The sequence below is a fragment of the Balaenoptera physalus genome (assembly GCF_965194825.1).
Source record: "Balaenoptera physalus genome assembly, chromosome: 13".
In the NCBI taxonomy this organism is placed as follows: domain Eukaryota; kingdom Metazoa; phylum Chordata; class Mammalia; order Artiodactyla; family Balaenopteridae; genus Balaenoptera; species Balaenoptera physalus.
Genome location: NC_138892.1, coordinates 104111218 through 104130667, shown reverse-complemented (window position 1 = coordinate 104130667; position 19450 = coordinate 104111218). Strand labels below are relative to the sequence as shown.

The window sequence follows — 19450 nt, the reverse complement described above, 5'->3', positions numbered from 1 at the left end:
ATTTTGCAGGTCTCGGGGTTTCCACCCTAAGCCTTATTTCTCTAGTATAGACAGAAATACCGTAGGGGAGTCTGAGTGAGCGTGGACCGAGTCCGGAATATCCCTGGGACATTGTTTTCACATCCTCAGCAGTTCGACGCCTCCTCTTAGTGCGTCGTCCTGGCATTCCAGCTCTTTCTCTTCACACCCGGGGGGAGGAGGAGTAGCAGACTTCCCGGTCAAGCACATGATACTGAATGAGGTCCTCTTGCCCAGGTCATCCCGCTGGCATCGGAGCCCCCGTGACAGACACAGACTCCCGCAAGGGAGCCTCCTGGTGGGTCCACGGAGGGATTCGAGTGTCAGACAGAGAGAAGGACATCTCTAGAGACTCGTTTCGGAAGATGGTGAGGGCTGGTTCCCGCATTTCAGAAGAATCAGCTTCAGCCCGAGACAGGCCTGGGACCTGGCGCCCTGCGCTGCTCTGCTTGCGCCTGGACAAACGTCTTCTGGAACAGCAAAATACAGTAAGTCCCTTATATATGAACCTTCAAGTTGCGAACTTTCAAAGATGCGAATGTGCGTTCCGTCAACGTCAGGCATGAGTGAAACTGCAGCTTCCTCCGTCTCCTATTGCTGACCATCCTTCAGCTCTACCATCTCCCACCTCCTCTCCCTCCTCCAGTCAGTAACTCTTCCTGCCTGTTCACTCGATGCCAGCCCCTGTGTGCCAGCTGTTGTACTGGTACTACTGTACTTTTCAAGGTACTGTGCTGTAAGATTTTACATGTTTTCTTATTTTTTGTGTTTGTTTTTTATGTATTATTTGTGTGAAAAGTATTATAAAGCTATTACAGTACAGTACTATATAGCCGATTGTGTTAGTTGGGTACCTAGGCTAACTTTGTTGGACTTACGAACAAACTGGACTTACAAATGTGCTCTCAGAACGGAACTCATTCACATGTAGGGGACTTACTGTACAAAGAAACTGTATAGGACTAAAAATAACTGCGTGCATGTGCAGTTGAGGCAAATTCTGGACCAAAAGATACAAAAAGACCAAAAAAAACCCTAACTGCCACTTCTGAAGGGTCGGGCGTGAAAGCAGGGTACTGTGCGTGCCCCCTGCACTCAACACCACAAAGAGGTGGGCAAAACACCTAGGCCACCCCTCCGTCCCGACCCCTAGACACACCTCTGCCCTCACCCCATATAAGGAACAAGCTCTTCCCCCTTCAGAGAGCGAGTGAGCAAGGGAAACTGTTGTTTATTTTGGCTCCCCTCTGCTGCAGCAGGGACCCCAATAGAGCCATGCCTGAATTTCTTGTCTGGCCTCTGGTCAGTTTCTACTGATTGGGGAAGGCCAGGAACCCTGGTCGGTATCAAGCCTACAGAGAGCCCCCGGGGAGTCAGGACTGAGAAATGACAGCCCTTTTCCGTCGCCTGTCACCGCTCTGTGCAGCCGCTGTCTCCTCCAGCTTGGGACTCCAGCCGCCTCCAAACTGCTCCCCCTGGAGTCATTCTGCACAAGACGGCTCCAGGGATCTTTCTAAAACCCCTGTCCGGTCCTGTCCCTTCTTAAACTCAGCAAGGAGCTCTCATTTTTAGATTAAAGTGAAAGAAGCCAAATTCAAGAAACCCCATATTTTATGATTCCCTTGCATGAAATAGAAAAGGCAAAACTGTGGAGACAGAAAGCAGATTAGTGGTCGCCTGGGTGGAAGCGGGGAGGTGGGGATTCAGAGTCAATGTGCATGAAGGATCTTACCGGAGTCATAAAAAGGTTTCAAACTGGTTTATGGTGATGGTCGCACAACTTGGTAAATTTACTTAAGAATCACTGAATTGTATATTTGGAAAGGGTGAATTATGTGATATGCAAAATTAAAAATTATTCAAGCACCTCATCCTCGCCAGCAGGCACTCCGTACTATGGCTCCTAAAGACCCGTCTCGAGGCCCGTCTTGCCCAGCTCTCCTCACTCTGTACCTTGAGGGCTCGCCCTGGTCCAGAGCCTCAGAGGGGCTACATCTTCCCCGCTCAGCCCCACCCGCACCTTCAAACACCTGCCACAGCCTCCGTCCCCCAGAGCACCCCTCCTCCCCGGACTGCTGGCTCCCACCCGAAATCTGGCTCATGCCCTTCACAGCTCAGCTCTCCCTGGGCTGGATCCCCTTACCCACCCAGATGAGGTCAGGACCCTGTTCTGTGCCCCTGTGCTACCCCTGGACTTTCTCTTTCATGCCACTTATCACTATTTGCTGAATTATTTCTTTAATGTCTGTCTTCCTTGCTAGTACATGAGCCCACAGATAACTTGTCATGGCGATATTGCAGGCTCCAGTGTGATCTCTGGCACACAGTAGGATCTCGGAGATGTTAATTGCATGAATAAACATGGGAGTGAGGTGCAGAGGCCATGGGACCAGGCAGCTCTTCCAAGAGCGTATAGGTTTATTCAGACCCCGGCATCACTCAGCCGAAGGCACATTGCCATCTCCCCCAGAGGCTGCGTGACGAGGTAGAAGAGGGGGAGGTGGGGTGCAGGAGCAGTGTGGGGAGATTCCCAGGCTGATGACTTGTGGGGGGGGGAAGGGGGACTCAGGAAGAGGGAAGGGGGTCTCATCTGGCTGGGCGATCCTGGGTAAGAAACTTAAACTCCCTGGCCTTCTCCTTCTTTTAACCTATGAAAAGATTTTTGTTTTTCCTTCGAGTCCATTCGTCCTACTAGACCAGGGCTTTGCAACATCAGGGTGACCTGGGGTGTGTGTCACAAGGGTAGATTCCTGAGCCCACCCAGGCCTGGACTCTGCGAGTGTGGCTTGGGCATCTACACTTTCACACACTCATGGGTGATTTTTATTTTTTACTGCAAGTTCGTGAGGGGACAGAGGACTGTCTCTGCCTTGTTCACTCACATGCCCCCAAACCTAGCGCAATGCAGCACAGAGACGGGTGCTGCAGAGCTATTCCTTGACGGGTGAATAAGTGGATGAGTGAATAACGTGATAGTCACAGAAACGTGCCTAACCGGCTCTGACAAGGTGGAACAGGGCTCCTGCCCCACTATGGTCGACTGTATCTCCCTCCTCTCTTCCGGGCCAAACTCCCCTTTTGTAAAATACGGCGGCTGGCTGAAGCGACCCATGTGACTTCTGGCCTTAAAAATCCACAGCACCGTGCAACCATGCTTTCTGTTTCCAACTTGCCTGCCTCCTTGAGGGGTGAAAAAGAATCCAGATGAGAAGCAACCACAACCCAGAGATTCGTCGTCGGTTTTAATAGGAGGGGTGGAGTCAAACGGTTTAGAGGAACGTATAAAAAGATCTTTTCCTTTTTTGCTGGAACAGGATGTGGTTTGTGCATAGCACATACATATTAAAAAAATAGAAGCATCACATCTTACAAACACATGACTGAACAAAGTCTGAGTTTTCCTACCCACTAGACCCAAGCTTGAGGACAGCTCGGCCCTGGGACCCAGTCTGAGATACTGATGGACTTACAGAAAGGGAAAGCCACGTGAAGAGGCAGCTGTCCGGATGGTGGAATTTCGGTAGTTCATGAGGTATCCAAACATGGGTCTGTGTTAGCTATCGCAGGACGGACTAGATTCGGGGTGTTCTGGGCATAATTACACCTCCCCCCCGTCCTGGGAAGGGCAAACAGCAGCTGAGGGGCGAGCGCAGGTTGAAGTGTTTCTATCTATTCTTCCGGCCCTGACCCAAACACTCCTACCGTTGGAGTTTTCCTGGGAGGTAGCAGAATGAGTGGCTGGGTTCTTGTTGGGAGGAGGGGTGGGGGGCAAGTATTAGAGACCCACTTCGCAGGTGCAGGAGTGGCGAGTGGCAGAGAATACCTTCTTGGTGGCAACAGACCCAGAGGCCTTGGGGGAAAGCATTGGGATGGAAATATGTAGGAGTTTTCTAGCTTGTGTCCACTGAAAAGAGGCAAAAAAAGAAAGGGAGGGCAGAGAGGACATCCCGGTATCTTGGAGGCCAGACGCATTTGGTCTGTACCAGTGGCTGTGGTCCAAAGTGGGCCAAGGCAATGGACGTCCAACCCTGGGGAGAAGGAGACCGACAGCTCACGGCCTTTTGTGTTTCCTTCCTCCCCCAGGACTCTTGTAGGTTCAGAATGTGAAGGATCCGAGGTCCTGGACAAGAGAGGACCAGAGCCAGCCTGGGCAGGAGAATCTCAGCTGTCCCGGGTCGGACGGGGCTGGGAGAGAATTCCAGGCCTGGGGAGAAAGCAAGGCGTCTAAAGGAGAGAGGTTTACAGCCTGGATGGAGGACAGGAGAAAATCCCCTTTTTCTTAAGCCGTAGAACGGCTCTGACCAGGGGCTTGGGGTATGTGTGCAGGAGGTGCAGCGGGACATGGGGGCGGAGGGGAGGCCGTGAAGGAGAATCGCAGGGTATTCATCACAAAGCCATAAGCTGCTTTCCCAGGGAGGTGCAAACCCATCTGGGAAGCAGGGAGGGAAGGGGATAGAAGGCAGCAAATGACCACCGTAGTCAACAGCAGGAACTAGCAGGGCAATTTCTGGTTTCCTCTGAGCTCTATCCATGGCCCCACGAGGAGGGTGCAGATTCTTTGTGGTCTTGGACCCCCAGTTTGTTCTGAGCTAACCTCGTCCCAGCTGGGAAGCCATCTCCAAGGGGTGCACGTGTGTTGCTCTCTTCTTCATCATTTGCTCTTGAAGAGGGAATAAGGCAGCCTCTGGGCTCCTGGAGCCCCACCTTTGCGTGGAGCTGCTAGAGAAGGTTTAGGAGGGAAGAGAGGCCAGTTATCTACAAAACTCTATGAACCAGGGTCAAAGCTCAGGATCTGGGGGAGGCAGGGAGGACCCAAGTCATTCTTAGTACATCCTCAGCAGGAAGGCGGGGTTCACCCCTGCTCTCCTGCTTCTGCCACCTCTTCTGCAGCCTTTTGGATCCGATGGGGCTGACAGGTGAGCTCAGGACTCAGAGGGGGATCAGCTAGGAGAGGGTTCTGCACACCTGTGCTGATCTCACTCTGTTCCCGCCCCGTAACACACTTTTGCGGATGGGGATCGACTTTTCCTAAGTCTAAGTCACTCACAGGTCAAAGAGAAAGCCCTTGGGAGAATTCCTTTGGATGGGAAGGATTTGAAAGAGTCAGTGATGCATCCCTGCCTCCAGAGGTGATCTTCAAAGTATGGAACCACTAGTACAGCACGGGCCCTGGTACCAGTGAGAACAGACGCCCAGCTGCCCATGGCGATGCCAGCCTTAGACAACCCGTGTGCTAGAGCGACGGGTATCAAGCCTGGCTGGTCCTGGGATTTCAGCGCTTCTCATTCTCACTCCCAGCATGAGAGATGGGAGTGGACATTTGGGGAAACTCCTGGTCAGGATTTGGGCAATTTTATAAGCCTTTAGGGAGTTGCAGGAAAGATCTAACCATCCGAAGGCTCTCGACTCTCTTTAGAAGAGCCCTCTCCTGCCAGGGAGCTCAAGACCTGGGAAGAAGGGGACGAATGGTTTGGGGCCTGTGACTTTCTTCTCCTCTCCAGATCGCGGTCCCTCCATCCAGCCCTGCTACACGCCCACCACGCCTCATCTGGAACTGACATGCAGCTCAGGTCCTGAGTGCATCCGTTTCCGAGGTACCCTGTTAAAAAGACCAGTTACTCAGGACAAGACCTCCTGAAAAACAATCAGCTTTGTCCCCTGTCTCCAAGCAGACCTACACTTGAAATATTCTTAACAGTCAAGATGGACCAATTTTCTCCCCCTTCTGCTTGACCAGGATCTCAACTCGGTCCAGTTTCTAGCCAAGGTTCGACCACTCTCGTCCTGAGCTCTTACTGTCCGTTCCATCTTCGCCCCGCTTGGTGCAGCCTTTTCTTCCTCCCCCAGCATGTACCTGCCCTGATATTTGCCAGGCAGACTAGGCAGCCAGTAGGGTGTCTCTTCCTTGGACCGCCAACCTCTATCCTCAGCTCATCTCAGGTCAATCTATAGATGGACACCTCTGCAAATAGAGAGGTATGTCAAAGGCGAAGGTATTTGCAGCAGATGAGGGCTTGTCTCGCAGGCTGGGGCCCCCGAGAGTCGCAGAGGGTGTCAGCTCATTCTGCAAAGCCACGGTCCACGGACGCTGAAAATATCTGTGCTCTGATATGGGTCTCTCTGGTTTCAGATTTAGGAACGTTCCAACGGTTCAGGAATCTGAAGGCTCCAGGAGGACAACATTTATAGTCGCTTGGGGCACCTCTTCTTTAAATACTCTCAAGGGACAGGAGGCAAGGAGGCGTCGTACGGCAAGGGGCTGCTTCAGCTGGGCCGCTCCGTTTCACGGGATTATCACTCCTCTCCTACTGTAGGGGGGTCAGAGGGGGCAAACTCCGGAGGTCACGATGCCCGATTCTGCTGCATCCAGGCACCAGCGCATGTGGCAGAGGACGCCCGAGAAGGAAGTGAGAGTATCAGATGAGAACTTGGGTGAGTTTCCTGGACGTTGCTGGAGAGGAATTAGCATCTGTAGTCCAAAGCCTCTCTACTTCCTTCGTGGCCTATTTTGTACCCCCTCACTCCTCGCCAAAGAGGTTGCCATTATTAGGATCCCTGTCATCTGAGGTTAAAATAAGACCCGGTTCAACGTGAGGAAAAGTTATGGGCAGGCACCCTGGCCCCAGCTTGTCCTCGAGCTGTGCGCAGCGCTGACTTCCAGGCAGAAAGGCTCTCCCCTGAACACTCAATCTCTCCCGCTGCTTCTAGCAGGTTCCCCCCCGCTGCCAGAGACGCTGCTCTACCCTCTCCTCCAAGAGGGGGATCCCTTCTCCCCCAGCCTCCCTGACAATGCGTCCCAGCGTCCCCAGAGCCCTCACGCGCAGGATGCCCGGAGTACCTGCCCACTCTTTCTGGTCAGCAGCTAAATCTTACTCCCTGTCACCCTGCCCTCCCTGCACTTAGAGGACAGCTGCTCCCCCCCCCCCCCCGCCTCCATGCAACCCGCGCAGTCAGTGGCCTCTGAATGGAAAGGTGATTGGAAAGAGGCAGAATGGGAGCACGTGTCAATCCTGCTGGGTTGACAGGTGGCATTCCTGCAGGCAGATTCCTGCAGCGATGACCCTGGGAGGAAGAAGCCTGCTGTTCCGAGATGCCTTGGTTCTGGCGATACATACCAGGATGCAGAGATACACATCAGCACACACATGCCTCCTCCCTGCCTTTTCCTGTGTCCAAGGTCCCATCCCCCAAGGGTCTCTGGACCGTCTTTCCTCAGATGAGGTCAGAGCATGGGATCCATTGCCATTCTAGGATGCCGGCTGCAACCCCTTACTTGGGTGGGTCACATGTCACGGGGTCCGGTGGCCAAGGGAACCGACTCAGGTCCCCCCAAGCACAAAAGGAGCCCAAATAAGGGGGCATGGGAGGAGGGGGGAATTGTTCACTTGTGCAAAATTCCAACAGAAAAGACATTGCTTTCCACCTGTGAGCCTTCCTTCAGGGTCCTTATATCCTGGGGAGGAAGTGAGTGACGGTCATGATCGGGGACACCTTGCTGCCCCGCTTCACCCGTCCATATTTGCTCAGCGCGATGTAGGTGCCTCGGTACAGGTCTGACTCATAGGCGTTGTAATTGTTGGGCAGGAGGGTCTCTCTGAATTTGCACTCCTCTTGGAAGCTGGGCTGTGAAAGAAATGGAGAAACGGCAGAGCATCAGTGATAAATGAGGCCCAGCAGGCACGTCTGCCGTGGGTCTCTCGCTTTCCCATGTCAGACAACCTCCAGGAGCTCTGGGCCATCCTGGGTGAGCCGAAGCATGAAAGCTGAGAACAGGGGAGCCTTCAGAGCTCTCATGGTCCCCCCTCACCTTCCCTCCTTCATGATGAGGAAGCCCAGGCCCGAGGATGTGGGTGGACGGCCTGTGTCACGTGGGGGCTGGGGGTTCTCCTGACTGCCAGTCCTGGACACTTTCTACCCAGCACAGGGATGATAGTTTATTCAGAGAAAGGACCAGGGAAGGATAGAAGAAGCTGTTTCCTCAAGTCCACTGCGAGAGGACCTAGCGGAGCAGGATAGAGAGCTGGGGTTCGCTTAGCGGCTCTAGCTGTGTGACCTTGGGGCAGGCGCCTCCCCTCCCAGCCTGATTCCCTTTTCTGCAAACCACATGGCTGGGGAGCATTTGGGGGGGCGGCGGTGAGTGGAGGGCGAGATGGATGGCTTCCTAAGTCCTTCCCAGCGCATCTGTTTAATATGGTAACTGTCTCTCCACCTGTGTTCCCTCACCCTGTCTTTCCCAGTTTAAGGTCCAAGTTTGCTGCCCCTTAAAGGGGCCCATTCTCGGTTTTGACTTTGAGCCCAGAAGGTGCCCAGTGCCCCCTAGGCATCCACAGGTCGCCAGGGAAGGGCAGGGACAGAGATGGCGAGAAGCAGCGACTTTTATGGGGAAAAGAACCTGGTTCCCTCTGTGACCAGCAGTGCCAAGGAGTCGGGGGCCGGCGACGAATCACCGCCCCCCCCAGAGCGTGTCGCGTGAGGACCACCTGTTCAGAAAATGAGGGCCAGGTTTCCTGTCACCCATCAACAAGTCCCCCCCAGTAAATCACCCAAGTCTTCCTTTATTCCTAGGAAAGACAGCCACTGCCCTAGCCCGCCCGGGTCACTGCCCCTGGCTGGGGGTTTCTGGGCTTCTGATGGGGGTCGCTCCCTGGGAGCCAGGAGGCCTGGGATCTAGTCGTTAAAGAAACGTAGAATGAAACAGAGACAGAGCTGAGCGTAACACCCGACTCCTTCCTGCCGACTGAGGCCACCGGCTATAAAAAACCCACTCAGTGGCTAAGCGGCTGTGCGAGGGGTATCGCCTGACCTTCTTAAAAGGAATCATACTACGGGCACCTGGCCTTGTCAGCCGTAGGGTGGACGAGAGCCTCTTCCTGTTACGAACAGAAGATGACGAGCCAGCTTCTCAGGGCTCCGAGCGGATCGGTCCGGCAGCACGGAAAACAGTGCGCCATCCCAGGCGGCTCCCGGCTCCCTGAGACAAGGACTGTGTCCTGTTGAGCACGTGATGCTGGATGAATGATGGTCTAATTGGAACGGCACAGCCACCCATGGATGCCCCTGCAGGGGTGGCTTCTCTCTGATGCAGCGAGAGCTGGCAAGGGACGGGCGGCGTTGTTTAGGAAACACATCGGGTACCACTCGCCGGTCCCTTCTGCCCCAGCTCAATGAACGCATCCCCCCCTTTCCCTCTCACGCCCCTGGGTTACTGTGTACAGAGCGCCTTCCTGTGATGTTAGTTTGCTTGAGATGACCCTGCGAGCTTTCACCAGCCCCATCAACTGGCTTCTGAAGACCATGCCAGGAAGTTCTGCTTTCACAAGTTTTCGTCTCCCTTGTTATGAGTGCTCAAAAACACTTGTAGAATGAAGAAAGGAATGTCCCAAAGTCGGAAAAAAAACCCTCATCAAAATAGGCAAAGAGCATGTGACGATCCACCTCTTACATAGCTGTGTGAACTTGGCAAATGATTTTACCTCCTAAGCCTCAGCTTCCTCATCTGTAAAATGGGAACAGTGAGAATAATTCCGTCCTAGCACCGGAGGGAGCATTCATTGAAATAATGCATGGAGAGTTCTTGGTATAATGCCTGGCACACAGTAAAATAAAAAATAATTTGTATTGCCATAATGATGCTTCTCCAATTGATTCATGAATTAGTTTAAATCAAAAGCACTAAAAGACTTTGTCTTACCCGGAATCAGCATTCCTGTAAAACTTGCTGTGGGTTGCGGGACAATTTAGCTTCTAAGTCCTGCATTAATTGCCTGAGTGGCAGTAGGAGGTGAGCCTGGGGGAGGAGGGCACAGAGCTGACTGGACTCCGGCCCCGCACCCCTGGGGCCTCTCTGGACATGGGGGGTCGGAGCAGCCACAGGACCTAAGGCTGTCGATGGGCAAAACTCTGGAGCAACAGCACAAGGGAAACATAAAGTTGGGATCAATGGTAAAAGTTGAGTAGAAATAATGCTACATGGATTAATAGTCTGGTGTGGATCAACCCACAAAATACAGTCCAGAAGTAAATCCAAACACGAACATAAAATAAAGATGGATCTGAAATGAATACAAAATACGAGTGGCATTTCCAATCACTGGCGAAAACGTGGTGTTGGAAGAACTGGATGCTATCTTTAATAATCATGATAATAATAGTAATAATAATAATAATAAAGTTTGATGCATGATTTTATTCCTAACACTAAAATGAATTCCAAAAGGAACAAAGATTTAAATGTTAAAAAGAGAACCTTAAGGGGAGCTCCCTGGTGGCCTAGTGGTTAGGATTCCAGGCTTTCATTGCCGAGGCCCGGGTTCAATCTCTGGTGGGGGAACTGAGATCCCGCAAGACGCGTGGGCACAGCAATAAACAAACAAACAAACAAACAAATAAATAAGAGAGAGAAAGAGAAGAGAACCTTAAAGTAAGTCAGAAAGATCTTTCTAAGTAGGACACAAAAAACTAGAAGGCATTAAAAAAAACCAAGAAGAATAAATTAGACTTCTGCTTGGAAAAAAATAATCACCTTAAACAAAATAAAAATATAAATAGCAAACCGGATAAAAAATATTTACAATGCATTGTATTTTGTAATGTATTTTGCAATAGATTGAATTTCGCTACTATATCCAGAACCCTGAGCTCACTGAAAAATGGACGTTTAGGAACAGACAGTTCACAGAAAAGGAAATACAAATAGCATTTAAACATAAGAACATGTGCCTAACAGAGAAACATAAACCCTAACTGTGTGATCACATTTTTAATCGTCAGGTTGCAAAAAGAACACTGTTTGACAATAGGCTTTCATCGATGAGGGCATGGGGACTAGGAATTCTCATTTGTTGTCTGTTGGTGTGTCTATTGTTATAACCTCTATAAAGAGAAATTTTACAATATTTATTAGAATAAAATAATAACTACAGCTTTGGTTAGTAATTCCACTTCTAGGAATTTATCTTACTGGTTCACTCCCACTCATGTACAAAAGTCACGTACCGTGGCATCATTTGTAATAGTGAGAGACCAAAAATAACCCAAGTGTCTATCAGGAGGGCAGTGGTTAGCTCAGTGATGGGAGAGCCACCCAATGGAATACTCTCAGTCATAAAAAATAGAACCTCCTTGTGCACTGATTTGAAATGGTCTCCAAGGCATATTGTTCAGTGAAGAAGCAAGATTCAAATTGTGTGGATAGTTTGCTCCAGTTTGTGTGCTTTTAAAAAATGATGCCAGTGTGAGAACATGCACAGGGACATTGGGACTTCCTGGGATGGTAGGTACACAGGGCCTGGCAACAGTGGCTGCTCTGGGGAGGGTCTGGGTGGCTTCAAGACAACAGTGAGAGTGAGACTTCATTTCCGTGGTATATTCTTCTGCACATTTCCCCCCTTAAACCACGTCCATGTATTACCTCGTCATGTTAGTAGATTATTGAAAATGGGAAGGGAATTCAGGATAGAAGATGGGCCAGAAAATGGAGTGAGAGAAACTTTGTATCAGAGACTGGTCCGTTCTCTCCCCCGGGTCCTGTCCCTCCCCCCTGCTCGCCCCCTGCTCTCCCCTCTGTTCTAACTGTTTATGACCCTGGCCGCCAGCTTCCAGGAGACTTCATTTCTGATCTGGATGGTGGTCAAGGGAGAGGTTTCGCGTGTGGTTTGCAAACTCTAGAGAGGAATTCAGATCTTGGGGCGGAGGACCTGGGGGGGAGCGGAAGGGGAGGGGGAGGAATTGAGCGATTGGGGCCAGAAACTCAGGGCATTTGCCCCGATCCTCTGATCTAGAATGTGTCCAGTTGAAGAATCTAGCCTTTGCTAAGGTCTGGGTCTCCTAAAACACATTTGTTTAAATGTGCAAGACAGGGGTTGCATGTGCACTGTGCTTTGTTCTCTGATCATCAGATTTTGATTATTCAACCCCCAACCCCAAATTTTCAAAAAGTTTCTGACCTCTGTTTCTTTCCCCTAGCCTACCTCACGTCCCTAGCCTTCCCCAGAATTCTCTGTACATCTAAAGTGAGAAAGGAGAAATGGGTGAAGTTTGCTTTGGAAGCCTCTCTACCTCGCCCTTTCCCGTTCACCTCCCTGCACCCCTCTCCACCCCATCCTTGGTGTTCAGGTGGCCACGCGGCTCGGGGGGAGGCCAAGACCATGGCCCTGGACTGTCCCCTGCAGCCCGATGCGCCACTGCCCACACGGATGCTCAAGCTGGCATATCAGGACCAGCCCCTCGATTCATCCCTCCATTCGTGTCCCTGAGCTGAGTCTCATGACTCAGGAATGTTCGCTCCTCAGCTCCGGTGAGAAAAGCCAAGCGAACGACATGTTAATTAAAGCAGATACCGTATATTATTACTTTAGCAAATGAAAATAATTCCCCCAGATGACATTGCCTGGGCCTGCCGGATCCCAAGCCCCAGCATGACAATGTCTTAAATTCCACATAGGTCTCATCAGACTTAGGAGGACCCAAGCTCTAAAGCACTTAGCTCTCGCAGTGGAGAAGGGCGTTTTGCAGGGGCTACATACAGGGCTGTCTCTCGGCGTGAGTTACCTCTGGCGGAAATGCCCCTGAGAGTCTGGGGTGGACCAGACATCCATCCCATCTTGTCTTTGGTCAGTAGGTCACCCGGACTCATGAAAGTGTCTTTTTATCTTTAAAGTTCTTCCTTCTAGGCCTGCCCTGGGCCACTTGCCCCCGTTACTCCTGGCTGTGTGTGTGCATGGCAGCTGGGGAGGGGGTTGGATGGATAAGGAGGCGGGTGGTGAGAAAAACCCAGAAAACTCCTTGTCCTAAGACCCTTTCCTCCTGCAGTCCCTGACTGCTACTTTTTTGGTCCTTAGCTGAAATGGAGAAATAACATCTCCCAGCTCTGAAGACATCTGTCTGTTCTAATCCCCATTCCTAACACACAATTGCACCGGCAATTTAGAAGTGTTTGAAGATGTCTCCACCAGGCCTATCATGCTTCTCATTCCTGTATCGCTCTGGATAGCAGGGAGCCTGCAGACAAAGCCGTTTGTGAGATCGTCTGCAGGGTCCCCCGGGCCCCTCGTTGTAGCACCAGCCTCTCCCTGCTCAGGGGTCCCATCTCCCACGTAGTCTAACATCAGGGACCCTTTGCCCCATCCCCTCAGGAATCCGTTCCCCTCTAGGGGAGGGGGGCAGCTAACTGAGCGAGGGAAAGACTTGGTCCTCCCCTCCCCAATTGTAACGTCCTAGGTAACAATCAACGGCCTCTGTGGATGAAACAAATGCTTTGCTTTGCCAGTTGTCATAGTGCTATTGATGAAAAGGATGGAGACACAGTTACAATTAGTAAAACCAAAACCGCTCAGAAGCATAACTGATTCCAAAGCACAGGGATTCTCATAGAACCACTGTCAGGTGGAGATCTTTGATTTTTTTCTTTTAAATTTTAAAAAGATCAAGGAGACTGGAAGTCACTGATTCCTGCCTCAGTCCACATCAGAGAGAGCAGAGCGAGGTCTGGGCTCAGAGAGGGTCAGAGACTTTGCCCGAAGTAAGACGGTAGCTGGAGGGTGGGCGGGCAGGAGCTGGAACCCGGGTCCTAGTCTGCACACCAGGTGCGCTTCTGCTGCCGGCCTACGGGCATCACCTGCTAAACCTGGAAGCAGGTTTGCGCACCGCCCTGATTCACCTGAGACCCCGGAGACCCACGGTCACATCTGCAAAGTGAGGATAAAGGTCAGATGCACCTCCCAGGGGTGCTGGGGGATGGTGTGCTCAGAAAGCATCCCCAGGGCGTCTGACAAACAGTAGGTGCTCGATACAGTGGAGCTACTTATACGGTCGAAACACTGCCACAGGCTCTGCACCCCTCCTTCCAAGGGATGAGACCTGCAGGAGGCCACCTAGGTGGGTTTTCTTGGCTCTTATTTTCCTACCTTGCCCCTGCTCCCCTTTCCTCCCCCCCCAGCATGGTTCCCCTCTCCCCAGGAGAAACCCCACTGAGGGGCCATAGCAGCTGAGCCACAGGGAGGGGAGGCAGCAGCTCTTGGGGCTTAAAGGGAAATAGTGTGAATGAAATCATCACCCAGTGGGAGTTTTCCCGGCTCTTTGGATCAGTTGGCAATTGATTTTTTAGACTGTGATAATGGCCCCTGGGGGGCGTAGCAGGGAGTGGAGAGGTGGTTCGGGAGCATCTGGTGCCCGGGCTTGGGGCTCCAGGGAGGGCAATCTCCCCCTCCAAGAAGGTGCCTTTGGGCCAGATGCTCCTGGGGGGGGGGTGTATGTGGGGGGAGATTGGGGTGTAGACCGTGGGCGGGGCTTCTCCTAGGGAAGCCCCCATTTTCCTGGACTCTCCTCCTTTAGTGAGCCCTGCGGACCCCCTTTGAAGTCATCTGCCCAGGAGTGAGGGGTCAGGGGCGTCACCGACATCAGGGGTCAGCCCACACTTCAGAGTTGCCCCCTTCCTCGTGCTCCCTGAATGTTCTAGCCACCTGCAGCACTCTCGCTGTGAGGTCCCCTGTTCCCAGCCTCCCCGGCTTCTCCTACGGGGACCTCAGGTTTCAAGTGGGAAGTGGATGCATTGGCCTTCTATTTGCACCCTTTCCTCAGCTCACAGTTCAATTTCTTTCGGGATAAGGAGAAAAAAATTCTAAATAGCTTGTTAATGAAGGTGGCAGAGGTAAGGGCTGATGTAATTTGTGCTTCCTTCCAAAAGATTCACCTTGCGTAGAACCCCAGAGCCAACAGCCTCCGTTCCTGGCTCTGCAACGAGTGGGATTCCAGGCACTACGCGGGCTGCAGGGAAGGGGCTCTTTGGGGCGACGCACCGCACAGAGTGGGCACTTACTCCACCAGAGCCTCCTTGGTTCCAGCTGCTTCGTCCTCTCCATCACATACGCAGAGAGCGGTGAAAAGGGCGCCTGAGAATCCCCATCTCTGAGGGCTGCTGTTTCATCTCCCAGCAGCCCTCAGCGCTAGTGTAACCCAGGGGCAGGGAGGATTCCTTGCCCTCCGAAGGCCAGGTAGCCTGGTGGTCCCTAGCCTGCCTGCACCTCAGAAATACCTGGGAAACTTAAAAAATAAGAACAAACCGATTTGCAGGCCCCCATTCCAGCCCTACTGACTAAGCATCTCCGAGGAAGGCCCCCAGAAATCTGGACGTTTAACAAGTTACCAAGGTGATGTGGATGCAGATGGTCCTCCCACAAGACCCACCTCTAGGAAAGAGGGGTGCAGAGCCTATGGCAGTGTGTACACAATATAAATGACCCCCTTGTATTGAGCACCTACTGCTTGTCAGGTGCCCTGGGGATGCTTTCTGAGCACTACCTTCCAGCACCCCCAGAGGTGCATCTGATCTTTATCCTCACTTTGCAGATGGGACCCTGGCTCTCCCAGGTCTCAGGTGAATCGCGGCTGTGTGCAAACCTGCCTCCGGGCTCGGCAGGTGATGCTTGTAGGCCAGCAGGAGGAGAGCATTTGGTGGTACACACTAGGACCCTGGTTCCAGCTCCAGCCCGCCTACCCTCCAGCCGCTTGTCTTCAGAGGCCCACGGATTCTAATGCACGTCTTGTCTCCACGTAAACGAACCCAAATGGAGAGGTGTTAGCACTGCGGATCACAGGCCGAGGCCACCTGAGCACCCCGTTTGGGTATTTCACAGCCCTGGTCTGTTGGGACAGCCTCCCCGGACCCCAGCACCGACCCCAGACCCCCCCTGTTCACATTCAGATCCTGTCTGTCCTCACGCAAAGGTAGAACAGCCCTCCACACCCTCCCCATAAATAGCCACTCTGCTATTCCTTGACCATGGCTCAGAGGTCTTCCTTTCTAACCTTCTTATTTCTGTCGAAAGAACTTCCAGTTTCTTTGCCTTCATAGGGATGCTTTCCCAGCCCATATTTTGGAATATGCCAAATTATGGGCTGAGAGACCCAGGAATGAGGGGGTCAGAGAGATCAGAGATTTTGGTAACTATGGAAGTTGGGGAGGTTAACCAAAGTGCTAGCATTGGCACCCCCCCAGGGATGATCTGTGATGGGGAGAAGGCAGGGGGTGGGATCTGGGGCCACCAAGAGAGTCTTATACCCCCTTGGGGAGGATGCTTCTCCAGGTCTTGGGATCAGAGACCAGAGGACTTAAAACCTTAAAGTAAAATGTCCACGCACTGATGAAGGCGAGGAAAAGAGCTCCGTTTCTTCTCCTCCCGCTGTGCTGCAGGCTGGGGGCCTCGGAGGGTGAGCCATGGGCACAGAGTGCCCAGGCTGAAAGACACGCCTGCGTCTCTGGTCCTCTCCTGCTCGGGACCTGACCGTAAGCCTGGACAGCAGCTTTATGCCAGAGCGTGGGTTTCCCTCGGACCCAGAAGCCCTCTGAGCTACGGTTTCTGTCTCATTACAAGGCTCTGGTGGGTGGGATCAGGGAAAACATGGTCCAGCGCACAGGCTGACTCACGGTGCAGCTGAGAAGGTATAAGCCCTTCATGTGCACCAGCTCCTTCCACAGCAACCCCCCAACCCGTTCTAGATAAATATTCACGTCCCTCTTCAGGATTTTGCATTATTTTCTTCAATTGCGTAATCTTCAGGCCTCGTGCAGCCTGAAGCTTCCCCTGGCCTGATGAACTCACCGTGGTGTATAATCTTCCTTTACTGTTCATGGCAACGAAGAGGGCACTTTTCACCCCAAAGAGACTCACCACGCCTCGCTCCACTGTGGAAATCTCCAGCAGGCCTGACAAAGAAACGGGAGCTGCATTACCCCAGGCTTGTGCAAATCAGAGCAGGACATCAACCTAAAGGTGACCCTCCAAGGGCATCTAGGCCTGTCTCCCTGCTTCTAGAAAGTCAGACCCTCCATCACCTCCACCCTTGATCTCACTTTAGGAGATCGGCTGCCAGGCTCGGCCAGTCCTGCTAAACTGCTAAAAATCCAGTTCTGCAGGGGAAAGTTCTGACGTCAGAGTTAGAGATCACAGTGGCCACTTAGGCATCTACCTAAAGTTAGCTTTGAATCTGGGCTTAATCACACCACGTCCTTGACGTGGGTAAAGGAAGTGAGTTCTGATTAGCTTTGTTAACAATGTATACTCCTCGTGTTTCAACAAATAGCCCATCTAATCTTGCAAACAAAAAACATCTTGCAGACACTGGATCCTGCAGCCCTATCCCCTCCTGGGGAGAGCCCATCTAGGCAGCAACCCATCAACTTGTAGGACAGAGGGGGCAAGTTGAAATAAAAAGAAGGATGTGCTTCAGCTGGAAATTTTGCAAACGACTTGCCTTTCCTCTCAAAGAGAAAAGCTAAATAAAAAGCAGCATGTGTCTAATTTGGTCCAAGCATCCTCACCGGTTCTCCCCACCCTTGTTTCATGGCTCCCCCAGGCTGGGGGTTCCCTGTGGTCCTCCAAGGCCATGGCTGGGCCCGTAATGCTGAAGGAATTAGTGCCTCAGGGGCTCTGTGGGGGCGACGGCAGAGGACACCAGGATGCTCGGACCTCAGCACATTTAAGCCTGCACCGAGGCAGGGTCAAAGTGAGGCAGGGGAGGTGGCTAAGCTTATCGGCATCCATCCTTCCCCCTTCATAACAGGCCTCCAGGCGCCAGAGCGAGGCCCCTCCATCCTTTAGCCCTGCTTGAGTCCCAGCCCCCAGCTTCCCAACTGGCTGCAACTGGCACTCACTGTAGGGGTTCTCCTCGTGGGTGCCGCTGATCCGGCCGTCGGGGGGCACCTGGAGGTGGAAGCCGATGCCCACGTTGCAGTAGAGCCTCCGCTGCCGCTTGATCCCCACCAAATAGCCGCTTTCCCAGTTCACGCCAGCAATCTCTCCAGCCAGCCCAGCCCGAGACCTGGACAGCAGGGTGCCCCAGCCCCTGGAAGCCAGCAGCGTGCTGTTGGCGCGGGAGCCCGCGGGAGAGGGCACCACCATGCCCACAAGGACGCCGAGGAAGATGAGAGCCCGTAGCGTGCCCGGCAGACGTCCTGCTCCCTGGGACATAGTGATGACCAGCCTCTGTCCCAGGGCCATCCACCTTGCCTCTCAGGCACGTGGTCAGAATTAATGGCCCTAAAAATACCGCCCTTCTTGTTTTTCTCCCCTCGGCATGGCGGCAGGGGCTTATTTTTGGAAGGCGGTTGAAGGCTGCTGACATGAAACAAAAGCCTGCTTTGGGCACTCGGGTCTGGAGCAGAGGGACCCAGGCTGAGCCGTGGCCGGTACGGACCATGGCTTGGCGACGCGGTCTAGCTGGCCCGCTCACTCCGACCCGAGTTGATTCTGCTTGATTTGACCTATCTTTATAGTTCAGCAGCCTGGCCCGCCCCGCCGCCCTTCATCACCCTGACGTCAGCTGGCCTGGCTCACTTATCCAGGGCTGTAACACTAACCTGCTCCTGGGCCTGGCGGCCTCCCCAGACCCCCGGCACCCAGGGATGCTGGGAGCCACTGTCATTCCAACTATGAAGCAGGAATGAAGTGAGCAGGGAGCATCTCTGAAGGGAGGGAGGAGTTGGCCAGGGGCCCTGGGGAAGAGGGAGGCCAGAGGCCACCCAAGACCCAAATTGGGCAGAAGTTCTTGGCCTGGCAGCGCTGGCTTCCTTATTTAGAGGGCAAAGGGTAAAGACAGGGATGGGGCAGTCTTGGTGGCAGGCAATGACCGGGGCACACGAGTTACCCTATTCATGGAAAGAGCTCACGGTTGAGGGCCATAGAGCCTGGGGGGCTGCTGAAAGGCTGAACCCCTTTAGCAAGAGAGGACAGAGATGGGGGTGTGGTATCCAAGGGTCTTGAGGATCGTGGAGGGAGGCAAGGCTAGGGTCGGTCCTCTGCTCTCCGTCCCGGTCATGGAATTCACCCAGCCAACAGGGTGGAAGTTGCGTCTGGCCCTTGCCATGGCCACTGGCCATTTTCCTATTGGGGCTCACCCTTGGCATCTGACTGATGTCATTCATTCCCATTTTACAGATGAGGAAGCTGAGGTGGGGAGAGCTTAAGTGACTGAGCTTAGGTGCTGAGTGACCATAGCTATTAAGTGGCAAAGCCAGAACGTATAAAGTCGGCCTGAGTCCAAAGCCTGCGCTTTTAACCTCTGCATGATGGTCTGATGTAGAAGTTAGATTTGCACGGAGCCTACTGAGCTCATTACATGCCAAGGGTACTCACGGAATTATTTCGATAGCACAGGATGCTTCGCCCACTCACCCATGCTGGAGGCTGTGGGCAGCCTGGGAAAGCTCCTAGGATGAGGCACACTGCTCAGGGTCTGCCTTGAGACCCCACTCCCTCCCCTCTGATTCCAAGCTCCTGCCCTGGCCTGGGTCCCGGCCTCCAGTCTGTGGAGTCTACCTGCCTTCTGCCCCTCTGCCTGGTCCATTGGATTGATGTCTTGGTTAGGATTTCCACCAAGCCTTGCATGTCAGTTTTGCCCAGATTCCTTGAAGCCCAGGGGACTTCTGTCATTACCT

General features: G+C 52.9%; 1 protein-coding gene across 1 annotated transcript; it reads right to left on the bottom strand.

Moving 5' to 3' along the window:
• Positions 1 to 3234: 3234 nt before the first annotated feature.
• On the bottom strand, positions 3235 to 19448 carry FGF6 (fibroblast growth factor 6). The gene is made up of 3 exons (XM_082421585.1): positions 17669 to 19448; positions 16617 to 16720; positions 3235 to 7641 (listed from the first exon to the last, which is right to left on the bottom strand). The coding sequence occupies exons 1-3, from the start codon at positions 18012 to 18014 to the stop codon at positions 7465 to 7467; spliced, it is 627 nt and encodes a 208-aa protein (XP_082277711.1). The 5' UTR covers positions 18015 to 19448; the 3' UTR covers positions 3235 to 7464.
• Between the last annotated feature and the right edge of the window lie 2 nt (positions 19449 to 19450).